Source organism: Sus scrofa, chromosome 1 (assembly GCF_000003025.6).
Source record: "Sus scrofa isolate TJ Tabasco breed Duroc chromosome 1, Sscrofa11.1, whole genome shotgun sequence".
Classification (NCBI taxonomy): Eukaryota; Metazoa; Chordata; class Mammalia; order Artiodactyla; family Suidae; genus Sus; species Sus scrofa.
Window position 1 is genome coordinate 265,842,441 of NC_010443.5, and position 23,849 is coordinate 265,866,289.

The following is a 23,849-nucleotide window of genomic DNA, read 5'->3' on the forward strand; positions in this document are numbered from 1 at the left end:
TCACAGATGTTTAAATTTTTTACAGCAAAAAAAAAAAAAAAAAACAAAAAAAACAAAAACTCTTAGGTTTGTACCAGTTTATAAGAAACTACAGGGAAAAAAATCTAAGACATGAAACCATTAACAATATAGTAAAAAGAAGTTCCATGATGGTTAGTTTAAGGATCTGGCATTGTCAGTGCTGTGGCTTGGGTCATTGCAATGGTGCAGATTCGAGCCCTGGCCGAGGAACTTCCACATCCTGGGCATGCAGCAAAGAAAGAAATAAATGTTTATATATATATATATATATATATATACAGTAAGTGTTTATATATATGAAAGAAAACCATTCTGTTTTGAGTATTCTTGAGAATATCAAGTAGACTATCCACTAAAAGTACTCAGGAAAAAAAACACTTAGCACATCTAGATGCTTTTACAGTATCTGCTGAACAAATTATTTGCACATGAAATCTGCCTTAATTATCTCATTTTCTGTGCTAGTACTTTTTACAAAATAAACATTTTTTTTCTCTTTTTTGTCTTTTTAGGGCTGCACCCGCGGCATATGGAGGTTCCCAGGCTAGGGGTCGAATCAGAGCTGTTGCTGCCAACCTACGCCAGAGCCAGAGCAATGCCATATTCGAGCCGCGTCTGTGACCTACACCACAGCTCATAGCAGTGCCAGATCCTTAACCCACTAAGCAAGGCCAGGGATCAAACCCTCAACCTCATGGTTCTTAGTCAGATTTGTTTCCACTGCGCCACAACAGGAACTCCATAAACAAATTTTTTTTTCTTTTTTTTGGTCTTTTTGCCTTTCCTAGGGTCACTCCTGCAGCATATGGAGGTTCCCAGGCTAGGGGTCTAATCAGAACTGTAGCCACCGGCCTACGCCAGAGCCACAGCAATGCGGGATCCAAGCCTCGTCTGTGACCTACACCACAGCTCACGGCAACACCGATCCTTAACCCACTGAGCGAGGCCAGGGATCCAACCTGCAACTTCATGGTTCAGTTTCCACTGAGCCACAACAGGAACTCCATAAACAAATTTTAAAATTTAACTATTTTTAATTTTTGGAGCTGCAGCTGCAGGATATGGAAGTTCTCAGGCCAGGGGTTCAATCAAAGCTACAGCTGAGGGCTACACCACAGCCACAGCAACACCAGATCCGAGCCACATCTGCGACCTACACCACAGCTCGCAGCAACGCCAGATCCTAACCAGGCTGAGCACAACTGGAACTCTAAGCAACAAATTTTTTAGAAAGAATTTGTGAAAATGGCTGAACTTACATTTACCCTTTCACTTATTATATTTACTTCTTTATCTGATGTCAACTTTCAAACAGAACAAAAAATAGAACACACTGCCAAGAATAAAGAAATCCAAGGAGTTCCTATTGTGGCTTGGTGGGAACAAATCTGACTAGCATCCATGAGAACACAGGTTCAATCCCTGGCCTCACTCAGTGGGTTAAGGATCTGGCATTTCCGTGAGCTGTGGTGTAGATGCCAGATGCGGCTTGGATCCCGCATTGCTGTGGCTGTGGTGTAGGCCATTGGCTACAGCTCTGATTCGACCCCTAGCCTGGGAACCTCCATGTGCCACAGGTACGGCCCTAAAAAGACAAAAAAAAGAAAAAGAAATCTAAAATATGAGAGAAGGGAGTTCCCGTCGTGGCGCAGTGGTTAACGAATCCGACTAGGAACCATGAGGTTGCGGGTTTGGTCCCTGCCATTGCTCAGTGGGTTAACAATCCGGCGTTGCCGTGAGCTGTGGTGTAGGTCGTAGACGCGGCTCGGATCCCGAGTTGCTGTGGCTCTGGCGTAGGCCGGTGGCTACAGCTCCGATTCGACCCCTAGCCTGGGAACCTCCATATGCCGCAGGAGCGGCCCAAGAAATAGCAACAACAACAACAACAACAACAACAACAAAAAAGACAAAAAAAAAAAAAAATGAGAGAAGAAAGAAAGATCAGAGACATCTGGGAATACTGTGCTGAGTTAGAGACAACATTCCTGCACCTAAAGATGTTCTTCACTCGGTAACTTTTCAAATTGCTTGTCCATCAACCACTCTCAAGCATGAGGCTTTGGCTGTTATCCAGTAAAATTAAGTAATATTACTAAAACACTTCTGCTTTTAAATCTTGTATCTCAAAGACCTGCAACAGCAGGAACTGCCTAGAAAAAGAATTCTTTTCATTCTTTGTGGTCTTTATTTTCCCTGATACTTAAAAGTAAAAATGCACTAGGTTACCCACCACAACTACTTTCATCTCATTACCTGAATCACTGGAGAGGAGTACCTGCTAAAACCATACTACCTCAATTACAGAAACTGGTAAAACAGAAAATAATGGCTTTATAGAAGCTTTAAGGAAGATTAAAGCATTTGAGACCAGAAGACATCCACATCAAGATGTTTTCACTTTACTTACGGGGCTTTAATAAACCCTTACAGGAAATTACCTCCAGCAAAGTGGAAACAAAAAAATAAATTCCAATGTCCCTATTTTAGTCTATAATAGCAAATATTTTAGACAGCCAGATGAAAACTGTTTGGCTATGCTACTTTGGGTCAATCACTGTGTTTTTATGAGCCTCAGTTTCTCTCTCTGTAAATGTGAATAACACCATCTGTCTTCTGATGAGGTAACAAATATAAAACTTGATCTGCTGATAAACACCAGCACCCCAGGGATTAAGTTATCCTCCCTGGCCCCCTCCTTCCATTCAGTTCTCTCACTCTACCCTGTAATCAACCAAAACACTAAACAATTAACCCCTGATTAAAAAAAACACTGAGTGAACTGCACATGGTAGATATACACACTTCACGGCATGCAAAATATTTACCAATAAATTTAAAGGGCTTGCTAAAGATACAAACTACTATATACAAAACAGATAAACAGCAATGTCCTACTGTAGAGCACTATTCACATAAATATACATATATATCTGAATCACTTTGCTGTACACCCGAAATTAACACAATGTTGTAAATCAACTATATTTCAGTAAACGGTATCCTAAAAAATAAACTAATGACAACAGGTAACATATCTGGGATATCACTGCCTCGTCTATCAGTAAATGTCGTCAGGATAAAGAAGTCCAAAAACCCACACCAGCCCATGCCTGGTTTTGAAATTTCTCCATCACCCCTGCCCTAATCCTTTTCCCCAAAGAGCTCGTTCTGCTCTTCACCTCTTAAGTAAACCTCTAAGCCTTGAAACATCTAAAACATGTTTAATAAGTCTTTCCTCCCTTCAGACTCCGCAACACCCCCCTGTCCCTAACTTCGTGGGGGTGTTTACGCCATCATCTCAGACAACAGCCTTTGTGCGGGTTATCCTCGGCCTCTCTAGTCTAAGAATAATAAGGCCACTGAGATTAGCCATCGCAATGAACAGCCAACATTCTGTGACAAGCACTGTCACTTGATACATATACATCATGGAAGTCTCAACAATCCCACGAAGCAGATACCATCTTAAAGAGAAAGAAACTGACTAACAAAGCAGATGTGGTCTTTCAAGGTCATGCACCCGGCCCGAGTCATTCCAAAGTCACTGTTCATTATTAACATGCACCCAATCTTCTAAATTAGGACCTGAGAATGGAGTTATCTGGGCAAGAATATTACTGTCCCATTTTTGCTGTTTTGTACAACTCTTTAATTTGAAAACAAAACTTAATAAATATGTAAAATCAAAGTCAGTGAGATAAAAATCTATAAGAGAAGAAAGACAGAGAATCTTTCTTCTCTTATGATACTAACAGTGACCCTAAGGGTAGAAACACATTTTGTTCTTCAAGTTGAGGCAGTTTAATACATAGCATGGTCCCGTCTTTATAAACTGGTAAAATGGAATGCCAATTCAGTTGTCCTCTGCTGTACAACCTAGTGGCTTAAAATAAACTTGCATTGTGCTTGTGAATCTGCAATTTGGGGAGGGCCTGGCAGAGACAGTTCTCTGTTCTATGTGGGCACCCACTGGGGCAGCATGACAGGGATCTGGAGGATTAGATCTACTTTTAGGACGGCTTGCTCACATGGCTGGCAAGCTGATGCTGAAGGGCAGCTGGAGCTCAACTGGGGCTGAAGGCCAGGAGCTTCAATTTCTCTTGTACACAGGCCTCCTCGCGTGGGTGGGTAGCTAAGTCTTAAGTGACCCCCTCACCAAGACAGAAAGGTAGAAGTACATGGCATTTCTATGACCTGGGCCCAGAGGTCACACGATGTTGCTGAGCCATGCTCTACTGGTGGAGACAGTTACAAAGGCCTGCCTGGTTAGGAGACAGGGTGGGGGGAATGTCAGGGTCACACCGTAAGAACATGTGGAAGGGAATATACGATCACACATATCTTTGGGAAACACAGTGCACCACACCACTGGAATGCTTATGTTCAGAAAATATCTAAGTTGAGGTTTTGTTAAAAGTGTTTATGGGTTTTTATTAAGTAGACTGTTCCTGCAAAAAGTAATGCGTAAAAGGACTGAAATGAACCTGGAGTTTCTCCTCCTTTGATTAAATGAATTCAGTGGCCTACAAGTAATAGAGAAGAAAATGATACAGAAAAATCATTTGGGCCAAATGATAGAGAAAAAGAGAAGAAAGGATGGGTAAGTGCTTCCAGAATAAAAAGATGATAAATAAGAAACTGAGCAATCTCTCAGTAAAAATTAAAAATATTTGAGTTGGAAGAAACTTTGACATCACTTAGTCCACTGCTTTTATTCTGGCAACCATCAGAAAATTGAGTTTTAGAGTTCCCATCGTGGCATGGCGGAAATGAATCCGACTAGGAACCATAAGATTGTGAGTTCGATCCCTGACCTCGCTCAGTGGGTTAAGGATCCGGCGCTGCCCTGAGCTGTGGTACAGGTCGCAGACGCAGCTCGGATCTGGAGTTGCTGTGGCTGTGGTGTAGGCCGGCAGCAACACTCCGATTAGACCCCTAGGCTGGGAACCTCCATATGCCACAGGTGCAGCCATATAAGGACAAAAAAAAAAAAAAAGACAAAAAAAAAAAAAGAAAGAAAGAAAAAAAAATTGAGTTTTCCCATGTATCTTACAATGACGATTAGGGAAATCTCTTGATTTCAGTAAAAACTCTAAATTCTAAAATGCATAAATTTATATTCATTCACTTCATTCTCTATTGTCACTGGCAGTAAAAACCCTTTAAAAATGAAAATGCATCAAATATTTTCAGAGTTATCAGGGTAAGGGAAAAGCTGAGGCACCTGCATCCTGTTTCAAACCCTTTCAAGAAACGTTTATGGGCAGACAGAAAAACAGATTACATAATAGATGTGGGGGGAAAAAAAGAAAAATTAAACCGCTGAGGCACATAGGAAAAAAAAAAAGGAATAGCTAGAAACCAGCCAAAGCTCTGGGGAGCTCACCAGCATGCTATACTCTGTGCTCTTTAAACACATTCTCATACGAAGACTCCATCCTTAAACCACAGGCCTTCCTCCACATAACAGAGCAAGAAATGGCTCCAGAGATACCTAATTCAGTGGTTCCCAACATTTTCTAGTATAAGAACCTCTTTTTAAGAGTGAAAAAAGGGAGTTCTCTGATGGCCTAGCGGGCTGAGGCTCCTGCGTTCTCACCACTGTGGCTCTGGTTGCTGCTGTGCAGCGTAGGTTTAATCCTTGGCCCAGGAATTCCCACATACTGCCTGTGTGGCAAAAAAGAAAAAAAAAGAGAGAGAGAGAGAGAGAGAAGCTGAAATAAATGCTGCAACTCTCATTAAAAAAAAAAAAAAAAAGTGAAAAAAAAAAAAAAACTGTGGCTATCCATATGAAAAATGTTGTGAGTTTATTACATGGGGATTGAGAAAAATCAGTGATGACATAGGTACCGCAAACTCACACTTCTGCTCAAAGCTACGGGACTTTTGTTACAAGGACATTTATATGCAATGGCATGTGAATGAGACATCTGATTGAGGTGACACTCTTAGCAACCATTGAATACATTTCAATTGTTAGTAAATATAACATAAACCATATTTGAAAAGATGAGACAGGGATTTTTAAGGACTTCTCTTCCAGGTATGTCACAGTAGGATTTCTCCTGCTATGCTTACAGCTGAACTTTAATAATCTTTTCCAACACGAATTCTATAATCCTCTTATACATTATTAAAAGTATTCCCCTTCTTTTCAACTTGCATTTCAATGATTTTAAACTGGCTTGAGGAGTTTCCACTGTGGCTCAGCAGGTTAAGAACTTGACATTGTGTCTGTGAAGATGCAGGTTCAATCCCTGGCCTCACTCAGTGGATTAAGGATGTGGTGTTGCCACAAGCTGGAGTGTAGGTTGCAGATGTGGCTTGGATTCGGTGTTGCTGTGGCTATGTTGTAGGTCTGCAGCTGTAGCTCCAATTCAACCCTGGCCCCTCCGATTCAACCTCAGTAGGTAAATGGTTTGCTTATATATTAGAAAGAAGGCTAATGGCAACAATTCTCTAAAAATCTGTATGTGGTATTTCTAAAGTTTGGAAATTGACACTACAGTTCAAAAGCTCTGACAGCCACTTTGCAGGCTTTTGGGAAACCATGTGTGAGCACTTTCAAAATGTGCTCCCCATCAAGGAAAATCTCCCAGGACACTGCCAACAGGTATATATGCTTTCTTTTGTGGGTTTTGGGGGTTTTTTTTGCTTTGCACATGGAAGTTCCCAGGCTAGGGGTCAAATGGAGCTTCACCTTTCAGCCCACGCCACAGCCATAGCAATGAGGGATCCGAGCTGTGTCTGAGATCTACACCACAGCTTGAGGCAACGCTAAACCCTGAACTCACTGATCGAAGCCAGAGATCAAACCCGCATCCTCACAGATATGAGTCAGGGTTGCTACTGCTGAGCCATGATGGGAACTCTGCATATATACTTTTAAAGACCATGAAGTATATGGAGAGAGTTTGAGAGAAAGAGACCGAACTGCAAAACAGGAATATAAAGAATGGTGTCTAGCCTTAGAGTGACACTAAGTTACACACTACATGCATCCAAAACAGCTGCCAAGGAGTTCCTGTCGTGGCTCAGAGGTAACAAATCTGACTAATAACCATGAGGATGTGGGTGCAATCCCTGGCCCCAGTCAATGGGTTAAGTATCCAGAGTTGCCGTGAGCAGTGCTGTAGGATGCAGACACAGCTTAGATCCTACGTTGCTGTGGCTGTGGCATAGGCTGGCAGTTGCAGCTCCGATTTGACCCTTTGCCTGGGAACCTCTATATGTCATAAATGCGGCCCTAAAAAAATAGGCAAAACAGCTGCTAAGTGTATAAAAACATAAGCACCTCTCCAGCCTAGCTTATGATGAAGATGGCCATTTCATGGCAGGCTGCATCCATGGAAAGAACCCATAGCTAATAATATAAAAACTATGAAAGCTTTAAGAACACTACGAAAAATGAGGAATGAAACAAAGGCCATAAAAGATAGGCTTCTGAGAGTTCCCATTGTGGCTCAGCAGGTTATGTATCCGACTAGTACCCATGAGATCACAGGTTCAATCCCTGGCCTCGTTCACTGGGTTAAGGATAAAACATTGCTGCTAGCTGTGGTACAGGTTGCAGACACAGCTCAGATCCCATGTTGCTGTGGCTGTGGTGTAGGCTATGAGCTGCAGCTCCAATTTGAGCCCTAGCCTGGGAACTCCCACATGCTACAGGTATGGCTGTAAAAAGAAAAAAGAAAAAAAAAAGGTAGGCTTCTGTATTAGCCAGGGTTCTCCTGAGACATAAAACCAAATAAGGGGTGTGTGTGTGTGTGTGTGTGTGTGTGTGTGTGTGTGTGTAGATACACAGATAGATAATAAAGAACTGACTCACACAATTATAGAGACTGAAAATCCCAAAGTCTGCAGTCAACAAGCTGGAGACCCAGGCGAGTCAACAGTGATTCCAGTCTGGATCCGAAGGCCTGGGATCCAGGAGGGCTGGTGGTGTCATTTACAGTCTGGAAGCCAGTGGGCTCAAGGCCCAAGAAACCATCCATGCTTACATCCAAAGGCAGGAAAAGACTGAGGTCCCAACTCAAGCAGGAAGATAGTAGGAGTTTTCACCCAGCCGTTCTGCTTTCCTCAGGGCTTCAACTGACTGGACCTGGCCCACCCACCCTGGGTAGGGCAGTCTGCTTCACTCAGACTACTGACTCAAATGTTAGCCTCATCCACAGACATGACCCAAAGAATCCTACCCGACCCAAATCTGGGTGCCTCATAGCCCACTTAGGTTGACACATAAAGTTAACCATCACGTGGAGTTCCCATTGTGGCTCAGAGGTTAACGAACCTGACTGGCATCCATGAAGATGCAGGTTCAATTCCTGGCCTCGCTCAGTGGGTTAAGGATCCAGCATTGCCGTGAGCTGTGGTATAGGTCACAGATGCGCCTCAGATCCTGAGTTGCTGTGGCTGTGGCTGTGGCTGTGGTGTAGGCTGGTGGCTACAGCCCTGATTGGACCCCTAGCCTGGGAACCTCCATATGCCGCGGGTGCAGCCCTAAAAAGAGAGAAAGACAATAAATAAATAAATAAAAATTAATCATCACAGCTTACTTGACTCTGATGTACCTACTCTTCCCAGACAACCAAGAGGGTGTTGAAAAATAATTCAAAACCTGGTGACAGGGACCATGCAGAGGAAAACTGACCCCCCTTCTCTGGGCAACTACCTTTTGGCTCTTTCCTTAGTAAGAGTGAAAATGAACAGGGCATCACCTCCCGATCTGTGGGACAAAAGACCAGAGAGAGAGAAATGACTATGAAGACAACACACAAATGGCTGGCGGTTCAGTTATTAGCACAGGCACACATCCCTGCCAAAGGTAAACTGTCCTTCAATGACTTGAATCAGAAGACAGCTGCTTCCGGGAGTTCCCACTGTAGCTCAGTGCATTAAGACGCTAACATAGTGTCCATGACGATGTGGGTTCAATCTTGAGCCTTGCTCAGTGGGTTAAGGATCCGGCATTGCCGCAAGCAGCAGTGTAGGTCAAAGATGTGGCTCAGATCCTGCGTTGCTGTGGTGTAGGCCAGCAGCTAGAACTCTGACTCGACCCCTAGCTTGGGAACCTCCATATGCCACAGGTGTGGCTTTAAAAAGAAAAAAAAAAAAAAAAAAGGATAGCTCCTTCCAAAATACACACACACACACAGCCCATCAGAGACCTAACCAGAAGGGAAAATAGCAGAGCCAGAGATTGAGCTCTTTGGGTACAACAGAGCCAGTGCTGGAAAAAGGAAACTTTCACCAAAAAAAAAAAAATCACAGGCTCATATAACTCAGCCCTTGTGAAGCCAGGATAATAAGTCAAGCTGTTGGCCAGGGCTGTAGTTATCTCCAGGCTCAACTCATGTTGGATCCCCTTCCAAGCTCACTCATGCGGTTGCTGGCAAACCTCGCTTCCCTACCATGTGGCCCTCCCCATAGGCTGCCTGAGTGTCGTCACAACACGGCAACTGGCTCCCCTCTACGTAGGGCTGCCTCACACCACGGCGGCCAGCCTCCTCCCAGAGAGAGTACACACCCAAGACAGAAGTCAACATCTCCTTATAACCTGATCTGGGACGGGCCAGCTCAGTACTTCTGCATTCTGTTCACTTAGAAGTGAGTCACTAAGTCCAACCCACACTCAAGGGGAGAAATAAAGCTCCATCTTTTAAAGAAAGGAGGATCAAAGAATTTCTGGACAGTTCTTTAAAACCACCACAGGGACTGAAAGAATTATTGAGGGAAAAAAGAAGAGAAAAGTCGCCGGATAAGTTATTAAGACACCAATGGATGTTTTATTCTCACTGTATTCCCCGATCCCCAAGACGGCAGTCTTTGCCTCAAGGGAAGTTTGTTTTCTGAAAACGTGAACTCCTTGAGGAGATCACGCAGAGGAGAGGGTGGGAAGACAGTGCCTTTGAGGGCAGAAAGGAAGAAACAAGAATAAAAAGAGGGCCAATTTAACTGGAAAGAAGAAAGAGTTCTTTGGGACTCAGAAAAGGGGGCCTGCAAACCCACCTCCTGGCAGTGCCCTAGATAAACAAGTCTCTACAGGGTGTATGCTTGATCTGGGAAAGCTGAAACTTCCACACCAGAAGCCCAATACCTGGCAAGACTCGTGCCTGAGGTTCGATCACTGGTCTCGCTCAGTGGATTAATGATCCACCATTGCCGTCAGCTGTGGTATGGGTTGCAGACGTGGCTCAGACCTGGCGTTGCTGTGGCTCTGTTGTAGGTTGGCAGCTGCACCTCTGACTCAACCCCCAGCCTAGGAACTTCCATATCCCGTGGGTGCAGCCCTAAAAAGCAAAAAAAAAAAAAAAAACCCAAAAACACCTCTTTTGTGGTGCAGCAGGTTAAGGATCCAGCATGGTCCCTGCAGCTGCTCAGGTCACTGCTGCAGTGCAGGTTGGATCCCTGGCCTGGAAACTTCCACATGCCACAGGTGCAGCCAATAAATTAAATTTATTTATTTATTTATTGTAACATTTCATGGTTACCTGATTTTGTAAGACTAAGTTACTAACATCATCTACAATTCCCTCATCTTGGTGGTTTCAAAAAAAACTTCCGAACAAGTTGCTCCACCAAAACATTAAGATTTTTCCATCACTCGTATATTACTCCCCAATTTTTCCAGGGTATACTCTCTTAATTAATATGTAGAACATTAAGTAATTAGTTATATATCCATGTGTATCTGCCTGGGTTCCCCACGATTCTCCCCCCAAATCCTGGCCTTGTAGGAAAGTCACTGATTTAGCTTAGGGATTCATAATTTCCACAAAAAAGAAAAAATAGTTCTACTGCATGATTTTCAAGTTACTTACTTCATCTCCCAATATAGATTCAAACATGATCAGCATTGCAGATTACCTATATTTCAGGATCTTAACCTAAAATATAACTCCCAATTGGGTACAATTCAACTTTTATCAAAAAACCTAAGTGAAAAAACACATTTTTGGTAGATTATTAAAGAATAGCATATAATCCATTCCTTTTCTTTTTTTTTAATAACGATTTTTATTTTTTCCATTATAGCTGGTTTACAGAGTTCTGTCGATTTTCTCCCGTACAGCAAAGTGACCCAGTCACACATACATATATATTCTTTTTTCTCACATTATCATGCTCCATCATAAGTGACTAGCTATAGCTCCCCCCTTCCTTTTAGATCTGTTGCTTTCGAAACTACTTTCAGGTTATACAATCCTTTCTTTCAAATAGAATCTCAGGATATAAAACATACAGTTAAAAGCGGAGAGAAGATTTGGAGAATGGCCAATTCTAGGCCTGAGCAGAAAACATACAAGATGAGTCTAGAATATCTTGTCCAACCAAGAAGCAACGTCTGCTGGAGTCACGTCAAAAGGAACCAAGAGCCAGTTTAAAGAGGCTTCCACGGCTCAGTATGAGTATCAACAAGAAAAATAACCGTAATGGACTGAAATTCATTGCATATGGGAACTTCCATATGCCACAGGAGCAGCCAAAAAAGGAGGAAAAAAAGAAAGAAAGAAATTTAGGTCAACAAGGGAACTTCTCTTTCTAAAAGTATTCCAGCTGGTAATGAAAAAGAAATGAAAAATTCAGAATGTCACCATCTATAACCTCCAATGAAAGTACAGACACTGCTTACTATGAGTTCTTAACATCAAATATAAGAGAGGCCTTGATCGAACTACAAACTACTCGTATTAAGTATTCTTTCAAAAAAAAAAAAAAAAAACCAACAAAAACTGAAACTTGATAGTCTTTAGAACTGGTGCTAACGACCAATTTATAAGACACACATTGGGAATGGGGAAACACACTAAATGATACCATGGGGAGAGAGCGAAATCAGACTGTGAAAAAACCGGTCAGTGGTTGCCAATTTGTCAGTGGGAAAAGGGAACTTTGGAGAGTGATGAAAATGTTCTATATTATCATCATGGTGATAACTACAGTAAGAGTTACATGACTGTGTACGTTTGTCAAAATTCACAAAACCGTATACCAAAAGAGGTAAATTTCATCATTATTGATTATACCAATAACAATTATACCTCAACTTTTTAGAAAATTAAAAATTCAGATTGTGGAAAATTCTTAATAAAAGCATGCTTTCTTTAACAATTAAACAGCATGGAGAAAAAGCGAGTAGAGAAATGACAGATTTTTAAAAATTTAAGATCTAACCAACAAATTGCAAATTCTGAACCTTATCTGGATTGTGATTTTTTTTTTTTTTTTTTTGTCTGTCTTTTTTAGGGCCGCATGCGCAGCATATGGAGGTTCCCAGGCTAGGGGTCGAATCGGAGCTGTAGCCGTCGGCCTACACCAGGGCTATAGCAACTCGGGATCCAAGCCGCATCTGCCACCTACACTACACCACAGCTCACAGCAATACCGGATCCTTAACCCACTGAGCAAGGCCAGGGGTCGAACCCGCAACCTAATGGTTCCTAGTCAGATTCGTTAACCACTGAGCCACGACGGGAACTCCTGGATCGTGATTTGAACAGATTTTTTTTTTTCGACCACACTTACAAGATGTGGAAGTTCCCAGGCCAGGGACTAAACCTGCACCACTGTAGTAACCCAAGCCACTGCAATGACAGTCTTTAACCTATTGCACCACAAGAGAACTCTTTTTTTTTTCTTTTTTTTTTTTTGTCTTTTTGCTATTTCTTGGGCCGCTCCTGTGGCATATGGAGGTTCCCAGGCTAGAAGTCTAATCGGAGCCGTGGCCTCCAGCCTACGCCAGAGCCACAGCAACGCGGGATCCGAGCTGCATCTGCAACCTACACCACAGCTCACGGCAATGCCGGATCGTTAACCCACTGAGCAAGGGCAGGGACCGAACCCGCAACCTCATGGTTCCTAGTCGGATTCGTTAACCACTGCACCACGACGGGAACTCCGAGAACTCTTGAACAGATGTTTTGTAAATAATTAGTCAACTGTGGACATCTGAACCCTGATCAGATATTTAATGATATTAAGAAGATACTGCCAATTTTCAAGTTATTATTAATGGAACTGTGGTTGTGTGCAATTAAAAGACTCCTTATCTTGTATCTGGATCTCAATTAAATGTGTTCCCATGCAACCTATTATTCAAGCTAAAAGCTCAAGATAAATGTGAAGACAAGGGAAAGACAAATCTATAATATTTACAGAGGAATAATACAGATGAAATACACTGCAGGTGGAGTACATGTAGATGAGGTGAGATTGAGCTGATAACTGCTCACGCTGGGTGATGAACAATTTAAGTTCACTGTAGTCCTCTAAGTTTGCCTGATTTGAATTCTTCCATATTAAAAATATACATACATACGGAAAAGGGGATCGAGAGCCTTAGAGGTGAGCTTACCTGCTTAACCTTCTGACGGTTCCTGCCATCCCGCCCCAGGAAGCGCCTGGAATATTAACAAGGGCCCCCTGCGCGCTTTCAAACACAGTTGAAAACCACCTTTGAGCCAGTCTGTCTAACTTTAGTTCTTGAATAAAATAGTCCCATGAAGATGCCAAACACCATGACCATCCACTCTTGGGCCCCCAGAGAGTTTGCTTTCACAGAATTAAATTCTGGCATTTTGTCCCAGGTTTTCACGCATGCTATAAGAAACAGCGTTACCACTGCCTTTCTGCAGGGATGCTGCTGAGGCAAACACTAGCACAAAGAAACTCTTTTTAAGCAAGAGCACTCTTTTTTGCTTTTTGGGCCGCATTCATGGCATAGGATTCCCAGGCTAGGGTCAAATCAGGGCTATAGGCGCCAGCCTGCACCATTAGCCACAGCAACGCAGGATCCGAGCCTCATCTGTGACCTACACCACAGCTCACAGCAATGCCGGATCCCCAACCCACTGCACGAGGACAGAGACTGAATCCGCGACTCATGCATACTGGATTGGTTTCCACTGCGCCACAGCAGAACTCCAAGCAAGAGCACTCTTAAGAGGGTACACTTTAAGCAACAGGGTTTCAGTGTAGATTAGAAGACCTTCCCCTGGTTTTCTAACTCATAACAACATAACTACCTCCAGAATCTCAGGTTCTCACCAAAGAGTGTACTCTCTGTGTAGAGGTCTGTCTCCCAGAGACAATCATTACCTGTTTGATGATCACCTACAGAGAGACTGCAATGGACAGATAACACAACAGAGAGAGAACATCCAAGACAAAGCTCTTTGGTCTATTTCCACACCAAGCACTAGAACATTCTAACGCCTTCTGCACATTTCACTCAGCATGGTCTCTCCAGGTTATTTCACTCCTTCCCGTGACTTGGATCACCAAGTGTTTGCTGATGACTTCTAAATCTGCACCTCAAGCCCCAGTCTCTCCTCTCAGCTCCAGACCCATGTTTTCACATGCCTGGTGAACGACAGTTCACCCCCATACGGCCACAATAAACTCAGACCCTTACCCTTCCAGATTTGCTCTTGTATCTGGATCTCAATTAAATGTGTTCCCATCCAACCGATTATTCAAGCTAAAAGCTCAAGATAAATGTGAAGACAAGGAAAAGGCAAGCCAGAGACTGAAGGAAAATATCTGCAAATCATACCTGATAAAGAATTTGTTTTCAGAATATATATTTAAAAAAAAAAACTCTTATAAAAAACTATATAAGAAGACAAACAACTGAAAAAAAAAGAACAAAAGATTATAAAAACATAATAATAACACTACATAGGAAGTCCTGTTGTGGCTCAGCGGGTTAATACTCTGACATAGTGTCTGTGAGGATGTGAGTTCAATCCCTTGCCTCGCTCAGCGGGTTAAGGAACCAGTGTTGCTGCAAGCTGCGACATAGATCACAGATGCAGCTTGAATCCAGTGTTTCTGGGGCTGTGGCACAGGCAGGCAACTGCAGCTCCAATTTCATACCTAGCCCAGATACTTCCACGTGTCATAGGAGCAGCCTTAAAAAAAAAAAACACACTACACAGTCCCCAAACAGCAAACAACAGTGATGGTTTCAAGGGGCTATATATGTGTCAAAATTTATCAAACTGTACACTTTATCTTTTTTGTCTTTTTGGCTTTTCTGGGGCCACTCTCGTGGCATATGGAGGTTCCCAGGCTAGGGGTCGAATAGGAGCTGTAGCCACCAGCCTATGCCAGAGCCACAGCAACAAGGAATTCGAGCCGAGTCTGCAACCTACACCAGAGCTGACAGCAACACTGGACCCTTAACCCACTGAGCAAGGGCAGGGACTGAACCCGCAACCTCGTGGTTCCTAGTCAGATTCGTTAACCACTGCACCACAATGGGAACTCCAAACTGTACACTTTAAATATGTGCTGCTCATGGTATGACGATTTCATACCTCAATATAACTATTAAAAAGAAAAAGAATACCAAATATTGGCAAGGATGTGGAGCAAGTGGAATCCCATACACTGTGCTAGTGGGAATGCAAAATCATACAGCCACTTTGGAAGACAGTTCGGCAGTTTCTTAAAAAGCTAAATGAGGAGTTCCCATCATGGCTCAGTGGTTAACAAATCCGACTGGGAACCATGAGGTTGCGGGTTCAATCCCTGGCCTCGCTCAGTGGGTTAAGGGTCTGGCATTGCCATGAGCTGTGGTGTAGGTTACAGACGTGGCTCGGGTCCCGTGTTACTGTGGCTGTGGCTGTGGAGTAGGCCAGCAGCTACAGCTCCGATTCGACCCCTAGCCTGGGAACTTCCATATGCTGTGGGTGCGGCCCTAGAAAAGGCAAAAAGACAAAAAAAAAAAAAAAAAAAAAAGCTAAATGCACATTTACTATAAGATCAAGCAAGTCCATTTCCAGGCATTTACTGAAGAGCTATGAAAATACATGTTTGCACAAGGACTTAAATATTCATAACGGTTGTATTCAGACGAGCCCCACACTAGAAACAAGCCAAATGGCCATCAACTGGTGAACGGGTAAACCCTGCTGAATGGGTAAACAACCCCTGTGGCAAAACCATACAATGAAATGCTATGTCAGCAATAAAAAGAAATCAATTACAGTTGCACACAATAACATGGATGACTCTCAAAAGCATTATGCCAAGCGGAAGACGCAACACACAAAAGACTAGATCCTGAATATCATGCACTTATAACCAAGCTCCAGAAAAGACAAAACTACAGTGAAAGGGAAAAAAAGGCCAGTGGCTGGCAGAACCATGACTGCAAGGAAACAGGAGCACATGGGTGTTTTGGGGGGGCAGGGCAGGCAGGATGGCAATGTTCTATATCGTAACCACCGTGAGTGGTTCCCTAACTGTGAGCATGTGCCAAAACTCGTCAAACTGTATACTTAAAATTGGTGAATTGTATCATATGTAAATCATGCTATAAAGCTGATGTTTAACAACACTGGAAGGAAAGGCAAAATAAAAATATCTAAACTAAGGATAGTCACAGTAATTAGTTACTGAGCTCCTAATGTATGTCAGGTAACAGTATCATGTATTTTACATTCATTATTTCAATGAATCCGTTCAACAAGCCATTCACTGGATCATCCAATAAAGAGCTACCGAGCACCTATTATATGTGAGGCCCTGTCTGAAGTGCTGAGAATAGAATAGTAAGGAAAACAGACAAAAAGCACTGTACTCATGCAGTTTATATACTACTAGACGAGAGTGATAATTCTACAAGGCGGATACTCATCACGATCACTTGCATTTGGTAAAACGGCAAATAGGTTCAGAGGTTTGAATACTTTGTACAGGAACCCAAAGCTCGTATTAGGAAGAGATTCAGGAGTGCTCAGCTTCGGCAGCACAGACGATTTGGGCTGGATAATTCTTCGGCTGGGAGGCTATTCTGTATGCAGTGGGTGTTGAGCCGCATTCCTAGACCCCACCTGCTAGATGCCCTCGGTAGTAACAACCAAAAATGTCTCCAGACACTGCCAAATGCCCCCCAGGAGGCAAAACTGCCCCTGGTTAAGAACTACTGCTTAATCTCTAAACTGGTATCACAGCCCACGCGTTTAAAAACGTCTTTCTGGAGTTCCCGTCATGGCTCAGCGGTTTTTTGTTTGGTTTTTTGTCTTTTTGCCTTTTCTAGGGCCGCTCACGCTGCATATGGAGGTTCCCAGGCTAGGGGTCCAGTCGGAGCTGTAACCACCAGCCTACACCAGAGCCACAGCAACTCGGGATCCAAGCCATGTCTGTGACCTACACCACAGCTCACAGCAACGCTGGATCGTTAACCCACTGAGCGAGGTCAGGAGCCGAACCCGCAACCTCATGGTTCCTAGTCGGATTCATTAACCACTGCGCCACGACAGGAACTCCATGGCTCAGCGGTTAACGAACCCAACTAGGAACCATAAGGACGCAGGTTTGATCCCTGGCCTCAGTGGGTTAAGGATCTGGCGTTGCCATGAGCTATGGTGTAGGTTGCAGACGTGGCTCAGATCCCGAGTTGCTGTGGCTCTGGCGTAGGTCGACAGCTACAGCTCAGATTAGACCCCTAGCCTGAGGAACCTCCATATGCCAGGGGTGTGACCCTAAAAAGACAAAAATAAATAAATAATTTTTTTAAATTTTTTTAAAAATAAAAGAATAAAAATGTCTTCCTTCTCACACTTGACACCAGTCCAATTTGGCTCACCTAAGACTTCCTCATTAATCAGTCTACATCCAGGCTTTACTCTCAGTCATTTCAACAGTCGCCCTACTGCACAAATTAACCTCAACTTTCAGGGCCTTGAGGAAATGTCAGTAGAAACTGCCCTACCAGTATGAAGAATTACTATGAGATGTTTGTATACATACAGAGCCAATTACACCGTCTCATTTTGGTGTGTCTGCCTTTCCCACTAACACACAAGCTTTTCCCCAGCAGGGGCCATATCTCATTCTAGTGTATATTCCCAGAACCCAGAACTAGAAACCTTTTAAAGACCTTTTTTTATTATTATTATACAAATGTAATGCAAACACATCACAAAAACCACCAAAATATCTGGATCCTTTTGCTTTAAATATATCTCTCTCTCACACACACACACACACACACACGTTAAAAAAAAAAAAAAAAAAAAAAAAAAAAACAGGCGTTCCCGTCGTGGAGCAGTGGTTAACGAATCCGACTAAGAACCATGAGGTTGTGGGTTCAATCCCTGGCCTTGCTCAGTGGGTTAAGGATCTGGCGTTGCCATGAGCTGTGGTGTAGGTCGCAGACGCGGCTCAGATCCCGCGTTGCTGTGGCTGTGGCAAAGGCCGGTGGCTATAGCTCCAATTCGACCCCTAGCCTGGGAACCTCCATATGCCATGGGAGCGGCCCTAGAAAAAGCAAAAAGACAAAAAAAAAAAAAAAAAAAAAAAAAAAAAACTTACAATAAAGCTTTAATCAATATGAATTCTATCCAAACAAGTGGGTCTTGGTCCTAAATGGATCTGAAAGGATTCTGTAATTCATAACCCAAACTTTATAAATAGATATACTGAAGTCTTCAGTATTTTCCAAAAGCACACAGAGAACAAGTTTCCTATCTTAAACTCCTTTCAGCCTAGTACAGTCTAGTAAAAGGGCATTAAATAATGGACATCATTTTGGACCAAAAAAGCCCATCCCACATTAACTCCCTCTTACCACCAATTCATTTCTCAATTCACATGGTTTTACTGAGCAGCGCCTCAGTATCAAGGGCACAGAGATGAACTCTGGACAAGGAAACAAAAGTTTTAGTGGCAAGGAGCTTGGAGGGAGAGATACAAAGAAATGATAACTCTGGGGTATGAGGTGCTTATCTCAAATTACCTTAGTTTTTCTTAAACTGTCTTATAGTTTGGTCTACTAGGAATGTTCTCAGAAGATAACTCAGCCACTAACTACTGTTTATCAAAAAGAATGACTTAAGGAGTTCCCGCAGTGGCACAGCAGGTTAAGTGTCCCGTGTTGTCTCTATAGAGGCGCAGGTTCAATCTACAGCCTGGCACAGTGGGTTCAGGATCTGGCTTGCCACAACTGTGGCTCAGATTCAGCCTCAGCCTGGGAACTTCCATGTGCCACAGGTGCCGCCAAAAAAAGAAAAAACAAAAAACAAAAACAAACAAACAAAAAAAAGAATGACTTAACAGCAACTATCCTATAATAAAAATCATACTTTTGGCACCTGTTGTCCAAAATGGAATAAGATATATATAGTATGACAGTCAACAACTCTGCACAGCAGGCCAACCAAAGGAATACTTAAGGTACACTCGGCAATTAATTCATCAGGAAGTGTTCGCCGGGAAGTTAGATCATTTGATATTGAGAATTTTATGGCCACAGTGTATAACTCATAAAAACAGCTATAAATAATTTCTGGCATCTCTAATCCATCTTTAGAGCTTATCTGGCCATTATTCAATTTTTAGAGCAATCCCAGAACTGTTTTCTTTTAATTTTATTTTTTCTTTTCTTTTTAGGGCCTCACCCGTGATAGAAGTTCCTAGGCTAGGGATCGAATCAGAAATGCAGCTGCCAGCCTATTCACAGCCACAGCAGTGCAGGATCCAAGCCACACCTGCAAACTATGCTGCAGTTCTCGGCAACCTGCATCCTTATGGATACACGTTGGATTCATAACCCGCTGAGCCACAACAGGAACTCCCCAGCACCGTTTTCTGAGGAAAATCTTGTTCTTGCCCATAAGATCTCTTAAGAGACGTATGCCAGCTGTCCATTCAGGTCAGAATCCTGACTTGATCCGGGTCTGACTTTACACATGCAGAATATGTGCCCTTATGACTCTTTTTCTTTTCCCTCTTTACAACCACACCCAAGGCATATGGAAGTCACCAGGCCAGGAGTCAAATAGGAGCCACACAAGGCACGCACCAGATTTGGACCACATTTGCAACCTACACCACAGCTTGCAGCAAGGCTGGATCCTTAACCAACTGAGCGAGGCCAGGGATTGAACCCTCATCCTCATAGAGACAATGTTGGGTCCTTAACCTACAGAGCCACAATGGGAACTCCAACCCTCATGATTCTTGACTGAAAACATAAACTCAAAACTCATTGCTGCCTGATGCTTAGCAAAACTTAGTTACAAGAAATAATACTCATGGAACAAATTATTTAAGGACTCATTCAATCCATCAATCAGTCAATTAATCAAATGTTCTCTAAGCGCCAGGCACCATTCTAGGTGCTGGGGATGAACAGAACCCCTGCAGCTCATTCATTCGTCCTTATCTCTGAACCAAGCCAAACCACTACCGAGCAGTATACCTAAACCCAGGTGTTTCAGCTCTTTGGAGAATGTTCACTGGTGTTACCAGAACCTGGACTGAGAAACAAACAAGAAGCAATCTTAGGGAGTTCCTGTCATGGCTCAGTGGTTAACGAATCCGACTAGGAACCATGAGGTTGCGGGTTCGATCCCTGCCCTTGCTCAGTGGGTTAACGATCCGGCGTTGCCGTGAGCTGTGGTGTAGGTCGCGGACGTGGCTCGGATCCCGAGTTGCTGTGGCTGTGGCGTGGGCTGGCAGCTACAACTCCAATTAGACCCCTAGCCTGGGAACTTCCATATGCCGCAGGAGCGGCCCAAGAAATGGCAAAAAAGACCAAAAAAAAAGAAGCAATCTTAGGAGTTCCCGCTGGGGCACGACGGGATCAGAGGCATCTTGGGAGCACTGGGATGGAGGTTCGATTCCCAGCCCAGCACAGTGGATTAAGGGCCTGGCATTGCTGCAACTGTCACAACTGTGGCTCAGATCTGATCCCTGGCCCAGAACTCCATGCCAAAGGGAGGCCAAAAAAGAAAAAAGACAAAAAGGCAATCTTTAAAAACTCACTATTATATTTACGATTGGGTTAACAAGTCCAATGAGAGAAATTTTTCTCTAAAAGCCAAAAAAAAATGTGCCTCTGTTGAACAACATGTGTTTGATTTTACAGACACCATGAATCTGGAAGTTGAGCTTTCTTTCCTTTTCTTTTTTTTTATTTTTGTCTTTTAGGGCCACACCCACAGCATATGGAAGTTCCCAGGCTAGGGGTTGAATTGGAGCTGTAGCTGCCACCCTAAGCCACAGCCACGCCAGATCCCAGCCACATCTGCAACCTCCACCACAGCTCAAGGCAACACCAGACCCACTAAGCAAGGCCAGGATCAAGCCCCCATCCCCATGGATGCTAGCTGGGTTTATTACCACTGAGCCACAACAGGAACTCCTCTTTTTTGCTTTTGTTCTAGGAACCTGAAAGCCAAATAGGAAACCTACCTTTAGTAACTATGCAGTACTTTCTAGTCTATATAACTTCACCGCTGAAGTTTTAAAGAGGTAGGAAATAAAAGGTATTTAGTAAGGGCTTTTTAATCTAAAATTTATCATATACTTTCTATGTGCCAGCACACTATACTAAGCACTTTATGACCCGATAAGGGTTGAACTATTACTATTTCCATTATACAGATGAAGGAACTTGCGCTCAGAGAGGTTTATTAACTTGTACACAATTTCATAACTTGTATTTGACAGACATAGGACTCAAATTCTGCCCAAACCATTATACTCAGGTGTAACGTAGAGAAGAGGAAGGTGAAGGAGAGAGGAGAAAGTCCACATGGGGAGTTCCCGTCATGGCGCAGCGGAAACAAATCCGACTAGGAACCATGAGGTTGTGGGTTCGATCCCTGGCCTCGATCAGTGGGTTAAGGATCTGGCATTGCTGTGAGCTGTGGTGTAGGCCAGTGGCTACAGCTCCAATTAGACCTCTAGCCTGGGAACCTCTATATGCCACAAGTGCAGCCCTAAAGACAAGAAAAGAAAAAGAAAGAAAGTCCACATGGAAGATGCGATGTTTGAGGGAAGTCAAAGTGAGAAGCTTGCCAAGGAGCAAGGAGAAAGCATTTCAGAGAGAAAGTGAAATCATGTGCAAGGACCTAAAGCAAAGAGAGAACACAGGTTCCAGGAACAGCAAACACAACACGGAGTTACATGCAGCCATTAATTCATTGTGAAGGGGCCACAAGAAAATTAATTCATTTAATACTAGACGTTTAGTCGATCCATTATTGAGAATCTCCATGGCCACAATACTAACCTGTGGCTGGAGAGATAGGAAGAAGTGAAATACAGGCAATCTCTTTTTATGATTACGCTAAAAACTCTAAATTATATTCAATCAACAATGGGGAACCACAAAAGGATCTTAAGCTTGAGAATTATAAGATCAGCTTGCACAGCATGGTCAAGCAATGATCTATTCAAGGTGGGGAAACTCAGTCAGGGGGCTACTCCAAAAGACTCCCAAGGTGGGTAATGACAGTTAAACAAGGGCTGTCAAAAAGAAATACAATGCCAGCCATACATGTCATTTTTGATTTTCTAGTTGCTATGTTAGAAAAAGCAAAAAGCAAAAAGTAAAAATAATGAGTGGTACTTTTATTCAAATATATCTTAAGCTTTAATATTCATGATGCAATTAATATAAAAAGTAGTAAGCAGAAATTTGACATGCATTTTTTTGTACTACTCTGAAATCTGGCGTGTTTTTTAATACCTTGGGCACGCCTCACTTTGGACATTAAATTTTCAGTGAAAAAATCGGAACCGTATTTAGATTTCATAATTTGGAGACGGAAAAGCAGATCCACGTATCCAAGTTGTTCCAGACACCTTAAACATTTCCCAGGATCAGTTTTTAAACTTAAATTAATTACGACTGATAATATTAAAAATTCAGTTCTTGGGTCATGCGAGCCACATTTTGGAGCATTTGACAACCATATACTGCTACCATACCGGGCAGTGCAGGCCTGAAGGGTGACAAAGGAACTGTGGCTCTTGACGACTTCCACTATCAGCATTGCCTATCTACCTACTTTTTTCTGCATATAAAGGTCAATAACTCAGCAAATATTAACTATTACAGTGGTCCTACCGGTCACATCCTCACTACTACAACTTATTTTCTCGAGGCCAATGCCCACATCCGTGAGAAAGGAATCTTTGAATGACCACACAGAACTGCTATGTACTACCTGACACGTGTGCTCAGTACTGTTTGTGGAACGGGATGTAGGCTCTTCTCTACTCACGAACAGTGCACTTGCTGCAGACTGCTTAAGCCCTTTGCTTCTATTTTCCGATGGTTTGATTATTTATTAGACTCTATGTAGAATGGGGGCAAAAAGCAATAAAGACAACCTATTTTCAATTGTATATTTATTAGGAGTATTATAGGATAATGGTTGAGAGCTTCAGTTCTGGAGTCAGGCTACCAAGATTCAAATCCTGGTTCTATCTTCATGAGATGTGTGTGTGTGATCTTGGGTAAATGCTTGACCTCTCTTGTGCCTCAGTTCTCTCTTCTGTAAAAAACAGTGACAATTGTACATACTTCCTTGAGGGGGTGCTTCGAGGATTACAGAATACAAATAAGCACCCACACTTCGTACCTGGCACATAGCAGATGTTTAATAAACATGAGCTTTTTAATGAAAGCTGGTGGAGAAGCTGAAGTCATGGCTAAAGGGAAAAAAACACGAGGTCTTCTCAATTACCTACATCTCTTCCCCACATAGTCTTGGATACCAAAAAAAGTGTACAGGTAGTACTTTGAAGTCCTCAAAAGAGAGAGCTTGCAGAGAGTTATATTCATTAAGAAAGGAGCTAAATAAAAAACTTCATCTACTGACAGTGTATAATTATGCAGTATAGCATAGGTGCAGCGAAGCAAATGGAAAAACACAGAGCAAAATTAGGAAGGTATTTTGCCTTACCTGCTTTTCCGTTTTCGAGGTGGTTTCTCCACTGTGCCAGTCAGTCTACAGACCAAACAGAGAAGATGGTAACTAAAAGTAACATACCAGGACACATCTGCGGGCCCTACTGTGCCA

At 42.9% G+C, this 23,849-nt stretch overlaps 1 protein-coding gene across 2 annotated transcripts in view; it reads right to left on the bottom strand.

Moving 5' to 3' along the window:
• Positions 1–23,849, bottom strand: part of SCAI (suppressor of cancer cell invasion) — a 156,456-nt gene that overhangs the window by 131,797 nt on the left and 810 nt on the right. For both annotated transcript variants that reach the window (XM_021068616.1, XM_003122166.6), the window contains exon 2: positions 23,733–23,777. In XM_021068616.1, the coding sequence (XP_020924275.1) occupies positions 23,733–23,777 (45 nt within the window). The remainder of the gene's footprint in view (positions 1–23,732; positions 23,778–23,849) is intronic.